This window comes from Artemia franciscana, chromosome 2 (genome assembly GCF_032884065.1).
Source record: "Artemia franciscana chromosome 2, ASM3288406v1, whole genome shotgun sequence".
NCBI lineage: Eukaryota > Metazoa > Arthropoda > Branchiopoda > Anostraca > Artemiidae > Artemia > Artemia franciscana.
In genome coordinates this window covers 3,243,411-3,264,271 of record NC_088864.1, presented here as the reverse complement: position 1 = coordinate 3,264,271, position 20,861 = coordinate 3,243,411, and the positions used below count along the sequence as shown (strand labels likewise).

Genomic DNA, 20,861 nt, shown 5'->3' with positions numbered 1-20,861 from the left:
AGATCTGAGTTACGAGGTCCTTCTAAATATGAAGTTTCATGAAGATCCGATCACTCCTTCGTAAGTTAAAAATACGTCATTTTTTCTTATTTTTCAGAATTAACCCTCCCCACCATAGATCAGATCCGTGCCAATTATGTAAATCACGTATGTAAGACTTCTGCTTATTTTTCCCACCAAGTTTCATCCCGACCCCTCCACTCTAAGTGTTTTCCAAGTTTTAGGTTTCCTCCTCCCAACTCCCCCCCCAATGTCACCAGATCCGGTTGGGATTTAAAATAAGAGCTCTAAGACACGATATCCTTCTAAACATCAAATTTCATTGAGATCCGATCACCCGTTCGTAAGTTAAAAATACCTCATTTTTTCTAATTTTTCAGAATTACCCCCCCTCCCCCCAACTACCCCAAAGAGACGGATCTGTTCCGATTATGTCAATCATGTATCTGGGAATTGTGCTTATTTTTCCCATCAAGTTTCATCCCGATCCCTCCACTCTAAGTGTTTTCCAAGATTTTAGGTTTCCCCCCTCCAACTCCCCCCAATGTCATCAGATCCGGTCAGGATTTAAAATAATAGCTCTGAGACACAATATCATTCCGAACATCAAATTTCATTAAGATCCCATCACCCATTCATAAGTTAAAAATACTTCATTTTTTCTATTTTTTCCGAATTAACCGGCCCCCACCCCCCCCCCCCCCAGATGGTCAAATTGGGAAAACAGCTATTTCTAATTTAAGCTGGTCCCATCCCTGATACACCTGCCAAATTTCATCGTCCTAGCTTACCTGGAAGTGCCTAAAGTAGCAAAACCGGGACCGACAGACAGACAGACCGACAGAACTGGCGATTGCTATATGTCACTTGGTTAGTACCAAGTGCATAAAAACGAGCAAAAACTTAACGAGCAAAAGTTTGAGGAACATGAATCTGAGGAAAGAGAGCCATATTTTTGGGATGAAGACTGGGATTCGTTTGGGAAGCGAGATTAAAAAAGGGGACAGGACCGGGCCAGAGAGAAAAGGAGGAACAGCAGATAATTTACGGTGATATTATTGACTTCACAGCGAACTACAGTGAACTTCAAATAAATTCAAATTCAAATTCATTTTATTTAAAAAACATGCGACGGACAGAGCCGATTATTAGTTTTATTGTCATACACACACAAAAATTCGTCGACAAGTCAAAATTAACATTCACAAAATTATAATATATACAATTAACAATAATAATTGTCACGTACACACGAAAATAAGTCGACAAGTATACACAAAATCATAATATATACAATTAACAACAGTAATCCGGATTAAAAAGTCGACCCAGCATTAAACAACTTAACAAACGAGGGCACAAAACTAGGCTCATAACGATTATGTGACACAGTCACAGGTTGAAGTTTCGGTACAGGCTCTGCAACGGCCCTGAGTGGCATTACCCGTGCCGGTTGATGTTGGGGAGGGAGGATATTTCGGTGTATAGGGCTGGACAAAATTTTATTGCCAAAGGATAGGGCCAGTTTTAAACGACGAGATTGAAGGGTTTTAAGTTGAAACTGATTAAGGAGGGATATGTACAGTACTTTTGGGGCTTTTGAGATTACTAGGAGGGCACGGTATTGCACCCTCTCAACCCGGTCCGACTGTTCCCTAGTCAGCCCGATATGCAATACAGGGCAACAGTATTCAAGTGTGGAACGTATAAAAGAGAAATAGATGCGTAGGAGGTGTGGTGCAGGGATTCCATGGCGAGCCAACAACTTCAGAGACCTGATGGCCAAATTAGCTTTTTTTACCATGCCATCAACATGTTTATTCAACTTCAGATCCGGGGTGATATGAACACCGAGCAGTTTGATTTCGGTCACGTGACTGGCGCTGGGAATAAGTGGATTAAAAACTGGCGCAGATTTTAAAAAAGAAAATGTTAAATTACAGATTTATCAAAGTTGACAGTCATTTTGTCCACCTTTGCCTCTTGACATATATCTTTCATTAATGAGCCTGCTCTGCTTGGTAGGTTTTTTCGACAACATTCAATGAGCGACAAATCGTCGACATACTTCCAGCAGCCATCCAGTTTTGTTGCCAAATCATTTATTATGACAGGAAACAAAAGTGGTCCCAAGAGGGTACCTTGGGGACCTCCACAAAAAATGGGCAGTGGCTCGGAGTAGGTGGACTTATATTTTGTCCGTTGACATCTACCAGAAAGAAAACTAGTAATCAAACGCACAAGGAATGAATGTACACCTAGTCCAAAAAGTTTTTTTACAAGAATATTGTGGCAAATTAAATCAAAAGCTTTTCTTAGATCTATTGCAATAAGATTAATCCAAGAATCTGGTGTATCGAGTTTTTGCAAAATACTGTCAATTATACTTACTAAGTAATGAGATGTAGATGTGTTCGGCATATTTCCAAACTGCCTCGGATCAATTTTGTCTAGAATACGGTCTTTCAGCCATGCTGCAACAAAACTTTCATACACTTTGCTAAAAATGGGTGTCATAGTGATCGGTCGGACACCCGAAAAATCATTGGGCGCATCTTTCTTTGGTATTGGTGTAATGAACCCATTTTTCCAAATTGATGGATGCTCACCTGTTTTTGTCACCTGATTAAAAAGGAGTGTTAGGGGGCCACTAAGATAATCTGGAAATTCTTTGATGAGATCAACAGGAATATCTACAGGGGTAATGCTTGTTCCTTTAAGCCTTTTTAATTTGAAAAACACCTGGGACTCTGATATCAAAGGGAAATCAAAAGACTCAGGAGGAGGGGTGAGTATTTCCACGCTCAGCAAAGGCGGGAGGGATTGCACAATGTTACCCAGATGTTTATTTAGGGAGTTGGCTGTTACGACGTCATCTTCATCAATGCCAAAATCGACTCCTTTTTCCACCTTGCCTGTCATCCTTTTGATTCGGTTGTACCACTGGCTTGGTTTGGACTCGAACAGATGATTAACTTTACGTTCTACATATTTGTTCGCGTGTTTTCGATTGACTTTTCTTAGTTTGTTTTTCAACCTGTTGGCTTGTTGGGTATTACCATGACGCAAAAGCCATCTCTTTGCCATTACCATTTTCTTAACTTCTTGTGTCATATATGGTCGATCTGACGAGACACGTTTGGTTGACTTCTCAGGAAAACAGGCCTTGTAATTTTGAAGCAAGGTTTCTTGGAAAATAGTAGCTTTTTCGTTGCTTCTTTTAACCTCTTGAAATTTGTCCCATTTCTCGCAGCTTAACCTTTGGCCAAAAGTCAGAAGTCCCTCACTTGTGATTGGTCGACTGATAGTTACAGTTGTAGTGTAATCGATTTTAATGGAACAGGTGGGGTTAAGTTCAAGAGAAAAGTGGTAACTTCCTCCAATTGGAGCCCCGGTGACAGGTATGTTGTAAAATTCGTGCATATTTGTGGAAATTCGGTCAAGGGAGGTGCCATTTTTGGTTGTGGGAAAATTGACGAGCTGCTTCAGGCCGATTCCGGCGTCCAGGTGATGGAGCTGTAATTCATTGGCATCGCCCATCATGAAAATTCCGCATGATGGGTATTTGCCCAAAACAAAATCCATACTGAGTTGTAGCTTTTCTACGAATACTTGGCGGTATTCACTCGTCTGACCCGGCGAGTAATAATACATGCAGAGAGCAATACCAGTGAATTTCCAGGGGAGACGTCGTGGTTTTAGAATGACCCACATTATTTCGTCGTACTCAGTTAAAAAAGGGACATCAAGTATAGCTGCTTTTAAAATTTCATGGGCATAAATAAGAACTCTGCCACCTTTTTTCCCCAGTGGATGGTCATCAGGTCGTATTTTTATAAACTCATCAAAACCACCTATTTTCAGGAGTTCTGAGTTTTGTCGATGAACTTCAGAAACCATTAGGACAAATGCCTTTGTTGCCTGAGCTAGACTTTCTAACTCAGCCACTTTATCAAAATTTTAACTTTCAGCATTTGCGTAAATAAACCTAGGGAAGGAAAAAACATCAGAATTATAATACTTTACCTTAGTGGTGTTTGATGCTCTCGTTGTAGGTCTTTGTAAGAATATGTTGTTTCCCTGGTGGGCGAGGCTGTCATCAGGATTACCCACACCAACCAGGGGCTCAAACTTATTCAGTACTGGAATTTCGGCTGAAACGAAAGAAGTTGTACCCACGCCAGTGAGGGCTGTAAGGGTGGACAGGAGGGGGGAGGTACGGAGATTTGAAACACTGTCGGGGGGCTTGGGGACGTTATCTTTTGGGGGGAGATAGAAAAGTTGATGTTGCTGAGGTAGCGGATCCTGGAAAAACATTCCGACCGACCGAGAAGGCGCAACACACGCTTGGTTGGGGGTATGTTGATGTACGGGAGGGATTGTTGGTAAGGGGGGCCACGCAGGTCCGCAAAAGTTGTAATCGCAATGTTTTTGAATTCGTAACCCCCGTCCAATTAAATTTTTTGATGCCGGGTTTGGATCCAGAAAAGCATTTTCCTGTCGATTGGTATGATTGGAGCTACGTCTTTTTGATGTACCGCAACACGCATGCGCGAAAACGCATTCTTTTTCAGTACATGATAAAACACAACATAAATCAACGTGGTCAAAATTACACTCATTATTACTGCAAGTTTTCGAAATAAAACGCGGACATATATGTAAAAACGACACTTTTTTCTGTGCTTACAGAAACCACTTTCATTAAAATACCGACATATCTTGTTAAATTTGGGAGCCTCTTTCACAAAAAACCTGCATATCATATTACGTCCTTTACTAGTTAAGGACTTAACTTTTTGTTGAACTATTTTCTCGAAAACAATTAACGGTTCATCTTCAGTCGGTTGAATGTTACGAAACTTATTCTCGTCAGTTAACCTTACGTCAGCTAATTTAACACTTTCCTGAATCTCGTTATCGAGGATCATTCTCACACAGCATGCACTTTTTACGTCACTTAATGAGTTACAAATCTGATTGCTCGGGGCTTGTATAGAATTATTCATTTCAGAGCTAAAGGGAGACGAGCGTAATTTCACGGGTGGAATGGGTGAAAGGATTCCCAACTGATTTAACTGCATCATTAGGGAGTCAATAATTGTTGTTTTTTCGTCAGTTAAGTTCTGAAGGTTACGTAAATCAGATTGGAGTGATTCGTGGGCATTTCTTAGGGGTAATAGTTCATTCTGAATAGCTGAGAGTTGATTCTCAAGAACGGAACATCTGTTAGTTAAAGCTGAGACTTCATTAACGTATTCAGAACAATTCGTGCATGGAGTTTTATCCTCACTGCTGGGCCTAGTTACTGTCTTAGTTTTGGGATTAGAATTCCCTGGTGTGACTATGGGTGTGTTTTTGACAAAGAGTCTAGGTCTAAGGCTCGCTTGTGGCGTAACTTTGCACGGAATTTTCATACCGCTAGTAAATGAAGGTGAAGTGGGGAAGTCACAATTTAAGCACAACCATACCGGTAGTTTCTCTCTTGCTCCAAGCGTGATCCTTGCACACTTAGGGTGCCACCATTGACTGCATTTGGTGCACTGGACTGTCCCACTAGTTGCTGGGTTTCTACACTCAGGGCAGTAATATTTAGTCATAATTAACTTGGAAAAAGTTAATTGAGGATAAACCAACAACTCGAGGAGTTGTTGGTTTATTGGTAGATAGGGGAGGTATACGGCAAGAACTGTATGTGGGGAGGGAATACGGCTTCTGTATGAGGGGGAAGGTAGCAAAGGGATATTTTTTGGCAAAGTAGGAGAAGAAGGGATGGGTACCGGTGTTTCTTAAAAAAAAAATCTGGCTCCAAAAATTGCAACAAAAACCTTTAAAGCAAAATATGCAGGTAAAATTCTAGTTTCAAGAGTGTTAGCCAAAATTTCCACTGCAAGAATTAGATAAACTACAAATCAATTCGGCACAGCAAAAATGCCAACAAATGTAACAAAAAGATCATAAGAATAGCTAAAATCTGAATATATGTGTGCAACCAGAACAAAAATAAATTAAAATATAAATCAAATCACAGTATAAATAGAAGAATTAAATAACATTTATAATAGCAATCTGGAAAGCAGCCCGTATAATTTATAATGTAGATCACGAATTGCTCACACATGGTATGCTTTGTTTTAACATTTTTCTTTTTGTGATTAGTGTTGGTGAAAACTATTAAATGCTTTCACCTCCAGATTGGTATCAAGCTCAAATTGGGATGCCAATAAATATTTGTTTCCAGATTATATAAGTCCCTTAGATTTCACATTCATTATTTACTAAGGGACTGGGGTAACATCACTCTAGTAACTTTTAAAGAATGTCATAAAATGTCATGTCATAGAACTGGCATGTTTTATACCTTCTGAGTATTGACATTTGTTTTCAAAGGTCACAAAACTTTAAATGAAGATGCAATTTTGTCCATCTCACAATATTTATTGTCATAATAGATGCAACTTGGGTTACGAATTATTGTCATTTGGATTGTGGTTGGCTGTTAATTTGTCTGTCCTTTAGACTATTTAATAGATCTTAACTGAATCTGAAAATATGTTCAGAATATGTTCTCCCATGATCAATAATTTTGATTCATACACAAAAATGATTTTTTGAAAATTTTGTTTGAAAAAATTTGAAAATTTTAACTTTAAAAGGTTAGAAAACTTTCCTTGAGGTTGATTACAACATTTTATACCAAATGTTAAAGATTAATCCCGCTTTTTTGGGCTCAAATATTTGTACAATGATTTTCTCTTGGAACATGGATGAGTATCTTTTTTTATGCTATGGAATTCTTGGTCTTTCAAATACAAAATAATAATACTTAAAAAATGATTAAAGGAAAAGACTGAGCGCAAAAGAAGTAAATACATGTTAAAATTCAGGGCCATTAAGTTGAAATAGAAGCATAATAAAACTGTCTCAAGGAAAGAATTGCGCTTTGTGTAATTTGAATTAAAATCAAATAGTTGTGGGCATCTTGTCATGGCTAATTGTAGAAAAAGCCAAGAAGATAGTCCAATTGAGTGAGAGGCAAATCTGGCCTTAACCCCTTATTAGGATTGTATAAAAATGATGTTAGTTCATTTTTTAATAGATAAGTCTTGAATTTGATCTTGATTTTGAATTAGAATCTCAGGGAAAGTTTTTATCAAAACGAGGTCCGTGGTCCTCGGACTCGACCGAGTCCGTTGATTTTGAATTAAAATCGAATAGTTGTGGGCATCAAGTTTGATTTTGAATTAGAATCGAACAGTCATGGGCATTAAGTTTGATCTTGAATTAAAATCGAATAGTTGTGGGCATTTTTACAACAAACAAACAATTGAACATTCAGAAACAGACCTAAAACAGGGGGAAGGAATTGGTCCCAAGGACCCACATCCCTCGAGCATTTTGACTTGGTAATTTTTTTTTTCAGTGGAAGTTCTGTGTTGAAACATTTCAATATGCTTCAATATTATGGCAAGATAATACATATGGCATATATAATATCTACGACAAGAGGTAAGAAGAAAGGAGATTAGAGTTTGCAAGAAACCACAACATTCTAATTTTAACTTAAACTGTAACTTGAAGCCACCTAAGGGTTTGATGCTTGTAGGCTCCATAATTTCAAGTGATAATATTAATAAATGAGAGATGACTCCTTGGTATCCAAACTGTGCGTCCATTACTCCATTGAGAATCCCCTTTGGCATTGAAGGTATGTAATTTCAGTTCGGGCCATCCCTTCATCGTCGTAGCACTACAAGTTTTTGTAGCTTTATTGGAGAAGAGAAAATTGTTAAACATGATTGACATAGCACCTTGATAGTTTTCTTCAAGTAGCTGCAGGAAAGGGCTGTGGTTTAAGCGGAAAGTATTTACTGAGAAACACATCTGGGGGTAGCAATGATGCCCCCTCGTTTACGTCTCCAATAAAGGCTTGGTAATTCGTAATTAAGCAATTAGTTGTTCTTGATAAGGGAGAATTTTTCAGGCGTCTAGAAAAATTTCAAACATCGCCTTCCTCTAAAATTATCCCATTTGAAAAAAAAGTTGGGCACATAATTAATAACAGCATTACTAACCTCTTCCATCTTTGTCGGTTCTAGGTCGTCACTAAGCTCTTTTGAAAGCTTTTCCATCTTGCCACCAACAGAAAAAATCAGCTCAAGTAGTGAAGGTGTATGGTTGGTATTACATATTCTTTTTAGAGCTGGAATATGTGGCAAGTCCAAATGTGGTAAAATTAACACAGATGTGTGTATCCACCTACCTTGAATTACCATTTGAACCTTAAACATAAATATACAATTTGACAAAACAGAAAAATTAGGGCTAAAAAATAAATAGCATTTTGTTAAGACACTGGCCTTCCTTGTAAAAGGAACGGTGAGGAAACCATATTAAAACTCGAATAGCCTACACAATTTAAAGTATTCGAAGGGAAACCATTGAAAAACAGGGAGAGTAAATAACTTTTTTAGTATTTCTCTTTGAAGACTATTTCAGTTTAAAGCCTGATTCATCTATCAAATCTTTTTCCTTCAAACATTGGTCAATGACAAAGGTTATACCTCAAATTTTTTATAGCTCCACAGGAGCGAAATTAAGTTAAAAAAAAGAAGAAAGAGAATGTATAAGAAATACAGCACGTAGTTCAATAATGTCCTGTAATTATTGCATGTCTTTAAAAGTTTGCAAAACAAAACACTGTTAAATGGTTATAGTTAATATAATATTTCAGATAAATTTTCATAAAAAAGTTACAATTAAAGTGCAGAGTGACTTTACAATTTAAAACGAACAGCCATTGTCCTGTATATAAACGTGGCTGTCACCCATTCTAATGCTTTTCTAAAAGAATTCTAGTGCAGAAAAATATAGGCAAGTGGTAGTTCAAGTATTCTGCTAACTGATCCCCTTTTGATTTTTTCCCCATAGAACTCAATTTAAAGTGGACGTGAAGTCTGTGTTAATAAAATGAACAATACATTGTAGAACAAACGGAAAATATCATTATTTAACACAAAATGAATAAATCTGAACACCTTGGCACAAAATTCAATGTTTTTATGACTTTCTTGTTGCGTTAGCTCATTCGCTGTTAAACCACAGAGAAAAAATTCAAGCTTCAGCGTAAAGAGCAGGGTGTTCAGTGAACTAGCAACATCCTTTGTCATATAAAAGAAAATGTTTCTGTGTTGCGAGAGCAACACTTTGGTTTTGTCCTTTTTTTTTTTTCCTATGCCGCCGATGATGGCTTATTCCTTGAAACTGGTAAGGGTCTAACCTGTGCGGTTTTTACGGAAAGTGTGGACCTCAGGCCAGATTGATGAATATGGCATTACATTTTGGAAAGCTCCGCAGAACTCTTACCTGGGACCAAAAAGGATGGTTTTTGCTTGTCCACGAGCCAGAGCCTATGGTGTGCGAAGTGAAGTGGAGTTATGTAGCCTATGTCAGAGAGGAGTATCTGAAGTTGTGCAGCCAAGCTTTCGTTTCATCAAACCTTGTTTCTGCTTTCAAGTGGAAAGCTCCGTTCTAGCAGGCAAGCAGGCAGGCCCCGCTTTCAAATTGAAGATGGACTAAAATCTATAAGATTTTAGAAAAACCCGGCCCCACAGCCAATATATCTTCTTTTAGTGATAAATAGTAAAATTTACAGAAGCAAAAAAGCGGCATTTTCCCACGGGTCCGAAAGTACTGCCGTGATTTTCACAGGGTTTATCATTTGTTTTTTCGGACTTGGGATTGAGCTAGAGAAATGTTATCAGATGTACCTTTTAAACTTTAAAGTTCTGTCATTGCTAAAGAAATTGGAGCTTATCCTTTGCTCCTTTCTAAGTGGTGACATGAGAAAGTTGGCCTACGGCAAAAAAAATATCAACTTTTGAACTAAGACAGATAGAATTTTTTTTTCTCGACGAAAATCGGTAGCTCTTGATGAGCTGATCAAAGTATATGTCATCCATTTTTTTTATACAAAAATTCCTTCATGAGATATACTATTTTGAAAGTTTCAAGGGGTTGACAACTTCAGTGGTAGGGTACACACTGAAACCAAAAATAAGCCGATACTAATTGTGAGACATGTAGGGGACTTTTAAGGAAAGGTCAGCTGTTAGCTCATAATCATCTTTGGCAGTGAGGGGTTTGCAGATTTTGTTATTTAGTGTACCTATTATTTGTTTCCAGTGTGTTTGATGATAAGACCGAGTTGGTTCCAGTGGTAAGACATGTAGGGACTTGTAAGTAATAATCGTCTGTTAGGCAAAAATCATCTTCAGTGAAGAGGGGTTTGTAACTTTTGCTAGTTGGTGTAGCCTACCCATACTCACTATAACCTAGAATTAAGTGTTTATGCAACGGGTACAAACGATAACGCAAAACAACGAGGCAGTTTCGTAATAATTAATAGTGTCATCTATGGTATTTTGATCCTGAAAAGTTACGGATAGCTTTACAATACCAACTAGATTATATAAGATATTGTTCCAAGTCTTGATCCGTCGCGATTTCTACGATTGAAAAGGATAAAGTTCAACTGGCTGCAAAATCAATTTAGTTCCTTCTTTCGATATTCCTTTGTTATTGTTGTTTTTTCAACGCTGAGGAATAGCCTTTGATCATGTGATTACTGATCGCGTTCTTCTTTAAACATAAAGTTTTAAAAGCTTCGATAGGCTGACAACTTCCGCGTTTAACCGATAGCAAAGAAACAAAACCAAAGTGTTGCTCTCGCAACAATTTATTCGGCGAAGCCGGACAAAGGTTGCAGCAACACTTCACGTTGCTCAGGCAACGTAAGTCTAGTTTATTTAAATTTTAACATTGCCCCTTAGTTTCATTGAAAATGATTAAAAAAAAGATACGATCTTTTTATTATTGCACTCAAGGGGGACAATAGTGCCCTCAGATTTCACTATTTACGCTAGAGTTATACACAAATTTCTAGAATATGGTATTAATTAGGTTTGCTTCATAGGAATTTTATAAATATGAGAAAGGCTTTCGGTCCTATAAGAACCGGTCCGTCACTATCAAGCTCGACTTCTTGCCACCATGCTCCGATGTATTGAATACGTAGTTGGAATATATTCCTTCAAATGAAGAAGAGCTAGGGGGTTGAAAACTCCTTGTGCAGATTATCCCTCTTCTGAATAAAACTGGAAGACTGGACTTCATTCATGCCAATCCCAAGAATATGATCTCTTTTGTCTTTACTGGAATTGAAAAAAAAAAACATACAACCTTCAATTCAATGTTGAAGGAACTGGAAGATTAATTTCTGGTGTTTGATACCAAGTCTAGGGTTATATATTCATGCTGTGAAATCATTCTTTTCCTTTGTATGATTGATCCTTATTGAGTGAACCATAAGCTAATGATTTCTTTTTTAGTTTTTTTAAGTCTTTTTAAGGGTGTTATAGTTGAACCATAAGTAATGAAATACTACCCTTTTTATGCTCCCAAGCTCTGCCAATTTCTACGTAATTATATTTAGAACATTTCTATTTATTGAATTTTACAAGTATAGTTAAATCAGCAAATTTTGTACATAACGTAGATCTATATTCAGGCATTAGAACAGCGACTCTGAAAATCTAATATATATATAAATATATATATATATATATATATATATATATATATATATATATATATATATATATTATATATAGACTTTGTAGAATACGAATTATGCGTTTCAGTAATTTCACTATTTTCACCCTCTGTGTAAAAAAAAAAAAAAAAAAAAAAACAGGATTAGTAAAACTTACGAGTTGCTGTATTCTTAGCGCAGTTTCAAGCCATCCTCTATCAGCAGCCACATCTAGCATAGCTTGAAGGATTCTTATAGCTTGGTCCAAAACAGATTTAGTGTCAGTGTGATAGAATGAACTGGGAAGCGACAAACGACTGAAGTGCGCTTGAAATAAAAGGTGAGCTTTTGTATGCGGGGAATCCAAGGTGTGTTGGTTCACTTTATAAGGACATAATTTTGCAAGTTCTCTATAATGGAGAATTAAAATAAACGTTAGTTTTCAAGATAGTTTGATCTCATCATCGATCTGAATGGTAGTCGCTAGGTACCAAATTCTAACCAAAAGTAAAAGAAGTAAAGGAAAACGATGTGTTTCCGCTCGCCATGCGTCTTGTTCAAATTATTCGTAATTCACAAAACAAGAACGTAAAACAATTAGCTAAAACAAGAATGCAATAGTTCTAAAACGGCTGATTAAAAAACAAGAAAAAAATGGTGGTCTTAAAGAAAAAAACATCTGAAGCTTGAGTCCCTTCCCCTGAGAGCTCAATGTCCTATATAGTGCCACATTTGTCCCTAAGCCCTAATTAGTTAAAAATACGTCTGAGAAAAGCTTGTTTTTTTTTACAGTGAAATAAAATTAATACGTTAAAATAGACAGAAATAAAGTTATATAACAAGTCAAACCTAAAACGAAGAGAAATTAAAACAATAATCAAATAAACCATAAAATGGACATAAACACTGACACAAATTATAATGAGGCTGACGTCCCCATGAGTCCTCTAAAAGCTTGCGTGTCATTTCAATAAAGCAATTGCGAATGAACTGGTCACGACCCATTTGAAACCAGCACAGGCTTTTAGGATCTTTGCGAATATACCGATCCTAGTCAGCTGCCTAAGGAACCCTTAAATCTAAGCATTTTTAGAAAGAATATATATTCTTTAATGTCTATAAAATATATCAGGATAGATTTATGTAAAATCTGTCCAGCCCCAGTTCTCACCCACTGCGTTTTGCACAAACCTGCTGCAATGCCGCGCATTGCAGACAATTTTAACCCCTCAGTTCTCACCTGCTACGATTTGCAGAAAAATTGAATTAAAACTTCGCATCTAATTTGCAGAGAAAAAAAATCCACAAAATTACTTTGAAAATCGCAGGCGTTTTGTTGGAAAATCGCAACTACTCTTACCGTATCTTAAATACGATGAGTTTCAATCCATTTGCTGTTGTTAAACGTTTATTATTATAACAAAATTATCAGCAAAATCCTACAAATTGATAGGAAGCCATAGAGAAGTAATCAGTTTCTCTTTGCAGCACATTTTTAACAACTAGCTATTCACTCAATTCTTGACCGCACTTTCTCACTTGCACAGGACAATTACAATACATGTTGATTTACGAAATTACAGATCCAAATTCCCTTTATTACAGATCCATATTTATATTTGGGTTTCATGTTCATTAGCAATATTCAAGTGGAGTCTAAGGCAATTCTCACTTATGTTGCCCAATCCCCCCTTTATGTTGCCCAGCAAATACAAAATATTATACATTCTTTCTCTACGTTTTAATTTATTTAAAGCATTCTTTTAGGATCGATTCAAAGGTGGATATTTCAGTCTATTTTTAGATAATCTTCCAGGTGTTCATCGTATCACCTAAAATGTTGTAAATTTCCTTCGTAAGCTATATAAGCCCAAGTTTAGTAGGTTTTCATATTCAGGTTTTACATCATAAAATTTAAGAGCCCTTAAATCTTACAAAAGTAATCAGTTTTTCATTGCTGTTGCTTCTAACAATTATATATTCACTCATTCTTGAACACACTTTCTCGTATGCGTTTGAAAATTTCAACACAAGGTGATTTACGTTTTTATGTAAATAGCTAGTTAGAAATCATCCCAATCTTCAGAATCACCAGTTTTTTTTGTCAAAAACAGTGTGTGCGTACTAAGGGCCAAAAAAAAAAAAAATTCGAACCAAATTGAAATAACCATAGTCGTAGAATTTGGGAGCAGAGAATATATTTATGCACTTCGACCAAACCTCGTTCTTGAAATGATTGGTGAGAATTACGACCAACTAAGTGACAAAATCAACGACACTGACTTAGCAGCAGTTATGCCTATAACTCCGCATTAGAGCCATCCTGGCCGAGTGGACTGATGCGCTGGATTCAGGATCCTTTGTCTGAGAGGGCGAGCGTTCGAATCCTAGTGTAACCAATAATTTAGTCTGGAAAGGGGATCAGTGGCGTGACTCTGTAAACTCAGCTCTAAAAGTCGATCCAGCTCTAAATGGGTAACTGGAAAAATCTGGGGAGGGTAAACAGGAATGGTGTGCAAAATCACAGGAAGATTGGCCCCCAGCCCCCATTGCACTTCCTGGCTGAAGGGCTAAGAAACGGAGATCAGTATCATTGGTAGGGACTGCAAAGTCTAATGCCGTATTCTTTACCTTTTTTTCCGCATTAGGGTCCTAAATTCAAGATTTTAAGGTGTAAATGGAAAGTTCATACTTCTTAGATTAAAATCTAATGAATATCTTAAGATCAATTGAAGATCTTGAAGTTTAAATAGAGCAGTCTTGCTTCTTTTAAACAAGTCACTATGCTAAATAGATTTATGTATAATTCGGAAATTACTTTTTGAATCTTCTATTTGCACACATAAATATATAACGAGACGCAGGTATTAGGTTTGAGATTGTTTCAAACAGTATCTACGAGCCACGAACGCATATAATGTATATATAATCGTTATTTCTTGAAGTACTATTTTTCGTGCTGTTCTTTAATTCTCTTTTTTTTTCTCTTTGTACTCCGCCATATTTTCGTATTATTGGTGGGCTAAAATAAAATATCTATCTATTTATCTATCTTGGGACAATTATGTATGGAACGTTCATTTTTGTATATTTATAAATGTAAATTTTTCATCAAACGATACTTCAATGAGGGATCTTTATTATATGAAGATAAAAGCAACAAACAAATTTTTGGTCAAGAAAAATTTACCCTAAGATATCGGACTATATTACTTCACGGCTATCACAGTAGAATGGCGTAAAAGAAAATAACTTTTTTGTGCTCTTTCCTTGTTTTTATACCCCTTCCAACTCGAAAAAAACTACTTTCAGGATTCTCAACATTGCAAATGTTGGAAAGGATGTTCCGGTGAACATAACCTCTGTAAATACGCAGGTATGATCTAGCTGTCACTACAGCTCTATATTCCAGAATTCATAGAGCATACCAGCATAAAAAGGGGGAGGGGGTGTTACCGCTCTATCCCAAGAAGGGGTTGAAGCACCCCCCCCCCCCCCCCAAAAAAAAAAACAAAAAAAACTGTAGGCTAGTGTTTTGCGTTAGCCCAAAACGATAAAGTAGATACAAGGTTAGAGAAGAATTGTAGACTGACATTGCACTTTCATCATTCTTACCCCCCCCCCCCCCCTGCAAACGAGAAAAATACCATAGTCATGGATTTGTGTGCGCACCAGAATTTACATAAATACAAAGAAATGACTTACGCATTCTGTTCATCTTCATTGTCTCTGACTGGCAGCTCGGCATACTCATGAACATCACTCAAGATCTTCAACAAATCCTGCTGTGAAGAGTTAGAGCTCAATTTATCATTGAATAGTCCAACTGTTAAGTGAGAAAGGTAATAGTCGGATGCGATTCGACCAAGCACAGTTGTGTTAATTGTCTGATTATCTTCTCCGATGGAGATACACGAAGTTGTCTCTAAATCCAGCAGGGCTTTTTCGACGATTCCTAAGAAAAGTTAAGATCAAAATAGGAAGAACAACCGTTACGAATAAAAATACATGTCTTGAAATTATGAGTAAAATAGGTAGGATAACAATATAGTAGGTAAAATAACATTTACTATAGGTAACATTTACTATAGGTATTACTTAAGTAAACTATAGGGTAAATTTGTAATCGCTGGTGTTAAAACTTTTTTAAGGACTTACTGTTAAAATATGGAATAGCGATTTGCTTAAATATCAGGGAAAAATTTTGCCTGAATATTTAGTTAGGGCCAAGGGGATAAATAGTTGGAGTAACGTCATAGCTCTTTCCTACAACTATGACGTTACTCCAACTAAGAACTGGCATCGACTCCTTCAAATTTCTGTCAAGGAAAAATAAACTTTTCTATCTCTTGCTCCAACACGTTAATGACCCAATTCTAGCACAACATCACTCTAACGACTAACTCCTCCTCCCGTTTCTAGTATCATCACTCGCTACGGAGCATTAGTTATTAATTTATGTGAGCAGACATGTTGTGTGTAATGCACAAAAAAATCAAAATTTTCTTATTTTAACAGAACCACAGCCTCTAACAGAACTATGGATTACAGAGAGGCAGTTCTGGCGTTCTCTCACTTGCTGACTTTAGGAGTCGATCTCATCTTTTGAGACCAATCGAACTAGTCAATCGATAAAAATAAAGTTTACAAAACTAAATTAGTGCCAATCATCGAAAACCTTTGGAATATGAAATAGAAAATTGCTCCGTAAAACCGCGAACAGAACACTGGCTTCCTAATTAGTCTCCTCGGTTTCTAAACTTTAGACTTAATCACATGAATACAAATGACTTAGAAATTGTTAAAATTTTATAAATGTTAAGGGCAGGTAAATGGCAGCATGACCTTTTTGTTTAGGGTCAAGAGGATAAATAGAAATCGAAATTAATTTGAATTACATCCATATAAATTAAAAAAAAACATTATTCTAAGAAGTATGATACTTTTCATATGTATACTTGTATGCAAAAAAAAGAACAAAAAACTGAAAAAACAGGTAATATGAAAAGAAAAATAGAATCTTTGCCATGAGCAAAACATTAGAACAAAATAATTTTTACAGAACAAGATTTTTTGACAAGACAAAACAAAAATGAACGTCATTTTAAAAGAAATGACAATACTACTTTTAAAACAGGTCATCTTATATTTTAGAATTTCTTCTGACTAAGTCACTACTAGAAGGTAATATAGAAGATCAGAAAAAAGAGAAAAAAAGTCAGCATTGAATGGGTCAGACAGGAAAACAGAATAGACTTTATTTCAGAATTATATATAACAATACCAAGCTCTATAACTTACCTGCAGGAGAGTTAAGTCTGAACACCTGGCCTTTAAACAATCCCAATTGACATAAAAACTAATTGCGCAGACTAAAAGGTAATGGAAGATGGCATTTGTGAAAAACGACAAACCAATAAATAAAAATAAAAACAAATTGTAGATTATCTCTGTACTGAGTAAAAATTTTATTTATTTTCTTTTTACTTTTATAATAGGAATAATCAAAAATACAAAGCGACATAATAATATACATATTTACTAATGGTATAGCATATCTTAGACAGAAACAATATCGTTTTTTATCTTTGGTAAATTTGCGATACACAACGGCAAACTAGATTGCGCTTTCTAGGGCTATGAAAGAAAGGTTGAGGTAGCTAAGGCACGTTCTGCGGACGAAGGATGACAGATTGCCGAGGATTGTACTTATTGGTAAACGGTCTAGGGCTAAACGGAAAACAGGTCATCCGCGGTTGGGATGGGAGAATATCACAAGGAAGGATTTCAGAGAAACTTTTTGGGAACTTCCTGGCAGGGTGTAAAGGGGGAGACATAGATTGGGATGGAGGAGGAGTGTGTGCATTTGTGTTTGCCCCAGAGGCTTGGTACTGCAGAGAGTTGATAATAGTAGCAGTATGAAATCAACAACGATGATATAAATAAGTGATTGTGGTGCCAATCAGAGGCGTACCACCAGCATATATAGGCCTCGGTGCAATCTTAACGCCCCGAAAATCACTAGTTTACTCTGGTAAAGACAACCACATCGACAGTAACTTAAACAGAATAAGAAAAAGAATAGGAGAAAAATGAGAAGTTGATTAAGCTACTGCTTAAATTTGGTTCTTAATATTAATAAGTTAGCTTTGTAATGAAAAAAAGCTCCTTTGACAGGTTGAACTGACTGCAGTATATTACTTTGCTATAAATGGAATGGCTCTAAATGGTTCATCTGAACGGCCCAATTGTGGAACGGCGTAATTAACAGGTCAATTACGATATGACCCCGCCTAAAAATCTACTTACAGTCCCTAGCAAATGTGTCAAGAGAGGCAAATATGACTAACGGCTAGTTGACTATATAGCTCTTGCAGCTTTAATAAATATGATAGTTCAATAGCACAGAATAAGAAAAAGAATAGGAAAAAAATGAGAAGTTGATTAAGCTACTGCTTAAATTTGATTCTTAATATTAATAAGTTAACTTTGTAATGAAAGAAAGCTCCTTTGACAGGTTGAACTGTTCCACTGTTCGTAAAGTTGATTGGCTCTTCAGGCTTTAATGGCTTCAATGACGAAAACAGCTTTACTAGAAAAGAACTTGTTAACATTCTCGGCTATTATTTACAGCCGTAGATTATCATAATCTCTGTTTGTTCATAATCTCTATTTGTTCTCTTTTTCCATGTTTACAAAGTTTAATGCTCAACGAATACTCTCTTCAACATATATTTAGAGACTTAATTTTTAACGTTCCCTTGACAAATTTTTTTCAATAAAATAGGGTATTTAAAGAAACCTGGAATCAGCAGATTTTTCAGAAATTTCGTTTGAAAAATTGTAGTCGTTTAAGATTTACATGATTAATTGGGACAATCAATTTACATTCTAAGGCCTCCACCCAAGGTCATGGTGTTGACTTAGACTCAGACCTACAGTTAATGCAAAATCCATATCAAAAAGCAACTTAAACAAAATTAGCAAGATAAACAGAAGAAAATGAAAAGTTGATGAAGAAGCTGCTTAAATTTGGTTTTTAACAAGTTAACGTCGTAATGAAAAGAAAATCTTTTGACAGTTTAAAGTGACTGCAGTGTATTACTTTTACTACAAATGAACGGTCTATATGGCTCTATGTGACTCAAACTCAATTACCAAAAGGTATCAATAACGGATCAATTACGATAATGGATCAACCTAAAAGCGAATTACACTCTCTGGTATACGTGTCAAGAGAGGCTGCTGATAAGGGTTTAACACCTAACAGATTAAACAGGTCTTATAGGTTCGATAAATCTTACAGCAAAATGATTAATTGGCTCTAGCAGCTCTGATTAATTCAATGGTAGAAATGCCCATACTTGAAAGAAACTTATTGACATTCTCTGGGTTAACAACGTCCAGACAATAATAAGTGGGATTCTTGTACAAACGTCGGAACATATAGGTCCCTGTCATATAGTCAAGACAATCTTGCTTTGATGATATCGTTCCAGCCACCACTTCTGCATTCAAATTCTCGGGAAGCACTTTAAGAAGGGCCGATTCCACAGGAAACGGTTCAATGAGACACTTCTTATAAAAATCTTTCTTTATATCATGAACTAATATGACAGCAACACCTGTAATATAATATACAAGTTATATTTTGTTGTAAATATTATATTATTGAATGACTCTTTTTTTTTCACCTAAAGCCCAGCTTTAGTTTGTGAGAATTTTTCGACAGAGGTACCCAAGAAAATGCATTTTTAAGGAATCTTAATCAAAGCTTTTTCACAAATTCAAGTTCTAAAAGGATACAATGCCCAACCATAAATGGGTATTGCCTATAACAATGTGATCTATATTATTTTTTTAAGCTTAAAAAATCATTTTCGTTCTTGTTTGTCTTTACAAAATCAGAAACCGAACGCATTCCCATAAAAACACGTCTGAAAATGGTTGCCAGAATAGTAAATTAATCAGTCAAAATGATTAAATAGGTCTAATTCTTCTTATTTTTTCAATTTTTTTTTACTGAGTTACTTTTTAGCTAGTTAATCTCGTTTTTATGAGTTTCATACGCCAAATAAAATACAATACATATTTTTAAAAGCAGATAGGCGGAAGGTACCCCAGCCAAGCAGCATTACGTCTGAAGCAGTTCAACAAGAAAAACACTGGATGCTCAAAATCGCGACCTGAGAGGAAATTGTCCTACTTCTCGAAATTTATTCTAAGAAAACGTAATTAAGATTTTGAACGCACCTTTTCAAACGTTTCGCAGTACAATTAAAGTACAAAGGACATTAAAACTGAAAACTAATTACTTAAATTGGTTAAGTAAAAACTTACACAACCATACACGTTTTAAAAAATTTGGTACAATCAATAATTAAGTTTTGTTTTGTTTTGTTTTTTACAAGCACCCACCAATTTTAAAAATAAGAAACGTGTGTGATAAAACTCAGCAGAAAATGAGCAAAAATGTGATATCATGGAGCTTTAGGAACTGTAACTTCCCCAACTACTGTAACAAAAGGAAAACATGACCATTTTTTGGCAGTAAACAAGGTAAACATTCCGTGATTGGACGAACACATATAGCCTAACCCTAACATCTTGTTAACAAATGGGAATGAGAAAGAAGTGTATGGATTGTGGAATAGTTAAAACTCTAAGCTGGGCATTAATTTGCTTATCATTAAAATTTTTCAACCCCTCAAATTATTAGTTGTTGAATTACATTTTAGAGCATATTTTTGAAAGGCAAATTATCCTATTTTGCCATATTTATCCTTTAAAAATATTTAAACGAAGACATATTTAAATGTAACAAAGACAGACTGAAACCACCCTTGTTTCACCCATAACTAGTTTGACTAGCGGCATACTGCGTGGAACACAAATATGAAATATCGCGAATTGGAAAACTCAAGACATCTCTTTAAATAACTTATTTGCAGGTTACAGCAATATCTTTGAATTTTTTAGGGTGAACGGCATAATCGAACTTACCAAATTAGTTTTCGAATATCTTTTTTTTTCACGGTTCGCTTTGGAAAACACTTGGTGAAACTTCGTCCGAAAGAAGACTGGCCTTTAATATTTATAACAACCAAAAGAAAGGTCATACAAAATCCTGGTTTTCAAGTACAGATAGACCTAAGAAAGATCCAGGTGACAAAAAAGTTTTCATTTTGATGTCCTTGGTGCTTTAATAAATTTGAACCAGCTTATTTTTTTTCAATGGCCGTTAATGACGGTGAAGACAAATAAGCAC

General features: G+C 36.0%; 2 protein-coding genes across 2 annotated transcripts in view; one reads left to right on the top strand and one right to left on the bottom strand.

Moving 5' to 3' along the window:
- LOC136036161 (E3 ubiquitin-protein ligase UHRF1-like) overlaps positions 1–20,861 on the top strand; it is a 178,392-nt gene that overhangs the window by 113,572 nt on the left and 43,959 nt on the right. The gene's annotated exons all lie outside the window — the stretch shown is intronic.
- The window catches only part of LOC136036024 (activating signal cointegrator 1 complex subunit 3-like), a gene marked incomplete at its 5' end in the record, with an annotated part of 61,933 nt that overhangs the window by 8,758 nt on the left and 32,314 nt on the right, over positions 1–20,861 (bottom strand). Inside the window, 4 exon segments of the mRNA XM_065717954.1 lie at positions 8,076–8,282; positions 11,772–12,003; positions 15,299–15,548; positions 18,958–19,218. Coding sequence (XP_065574026.1) covers positions 8,076–8,282; positions 11,772–12,003; positions 15,299–15,548; positions 18,958–19,218 — 950 coding nt within the window.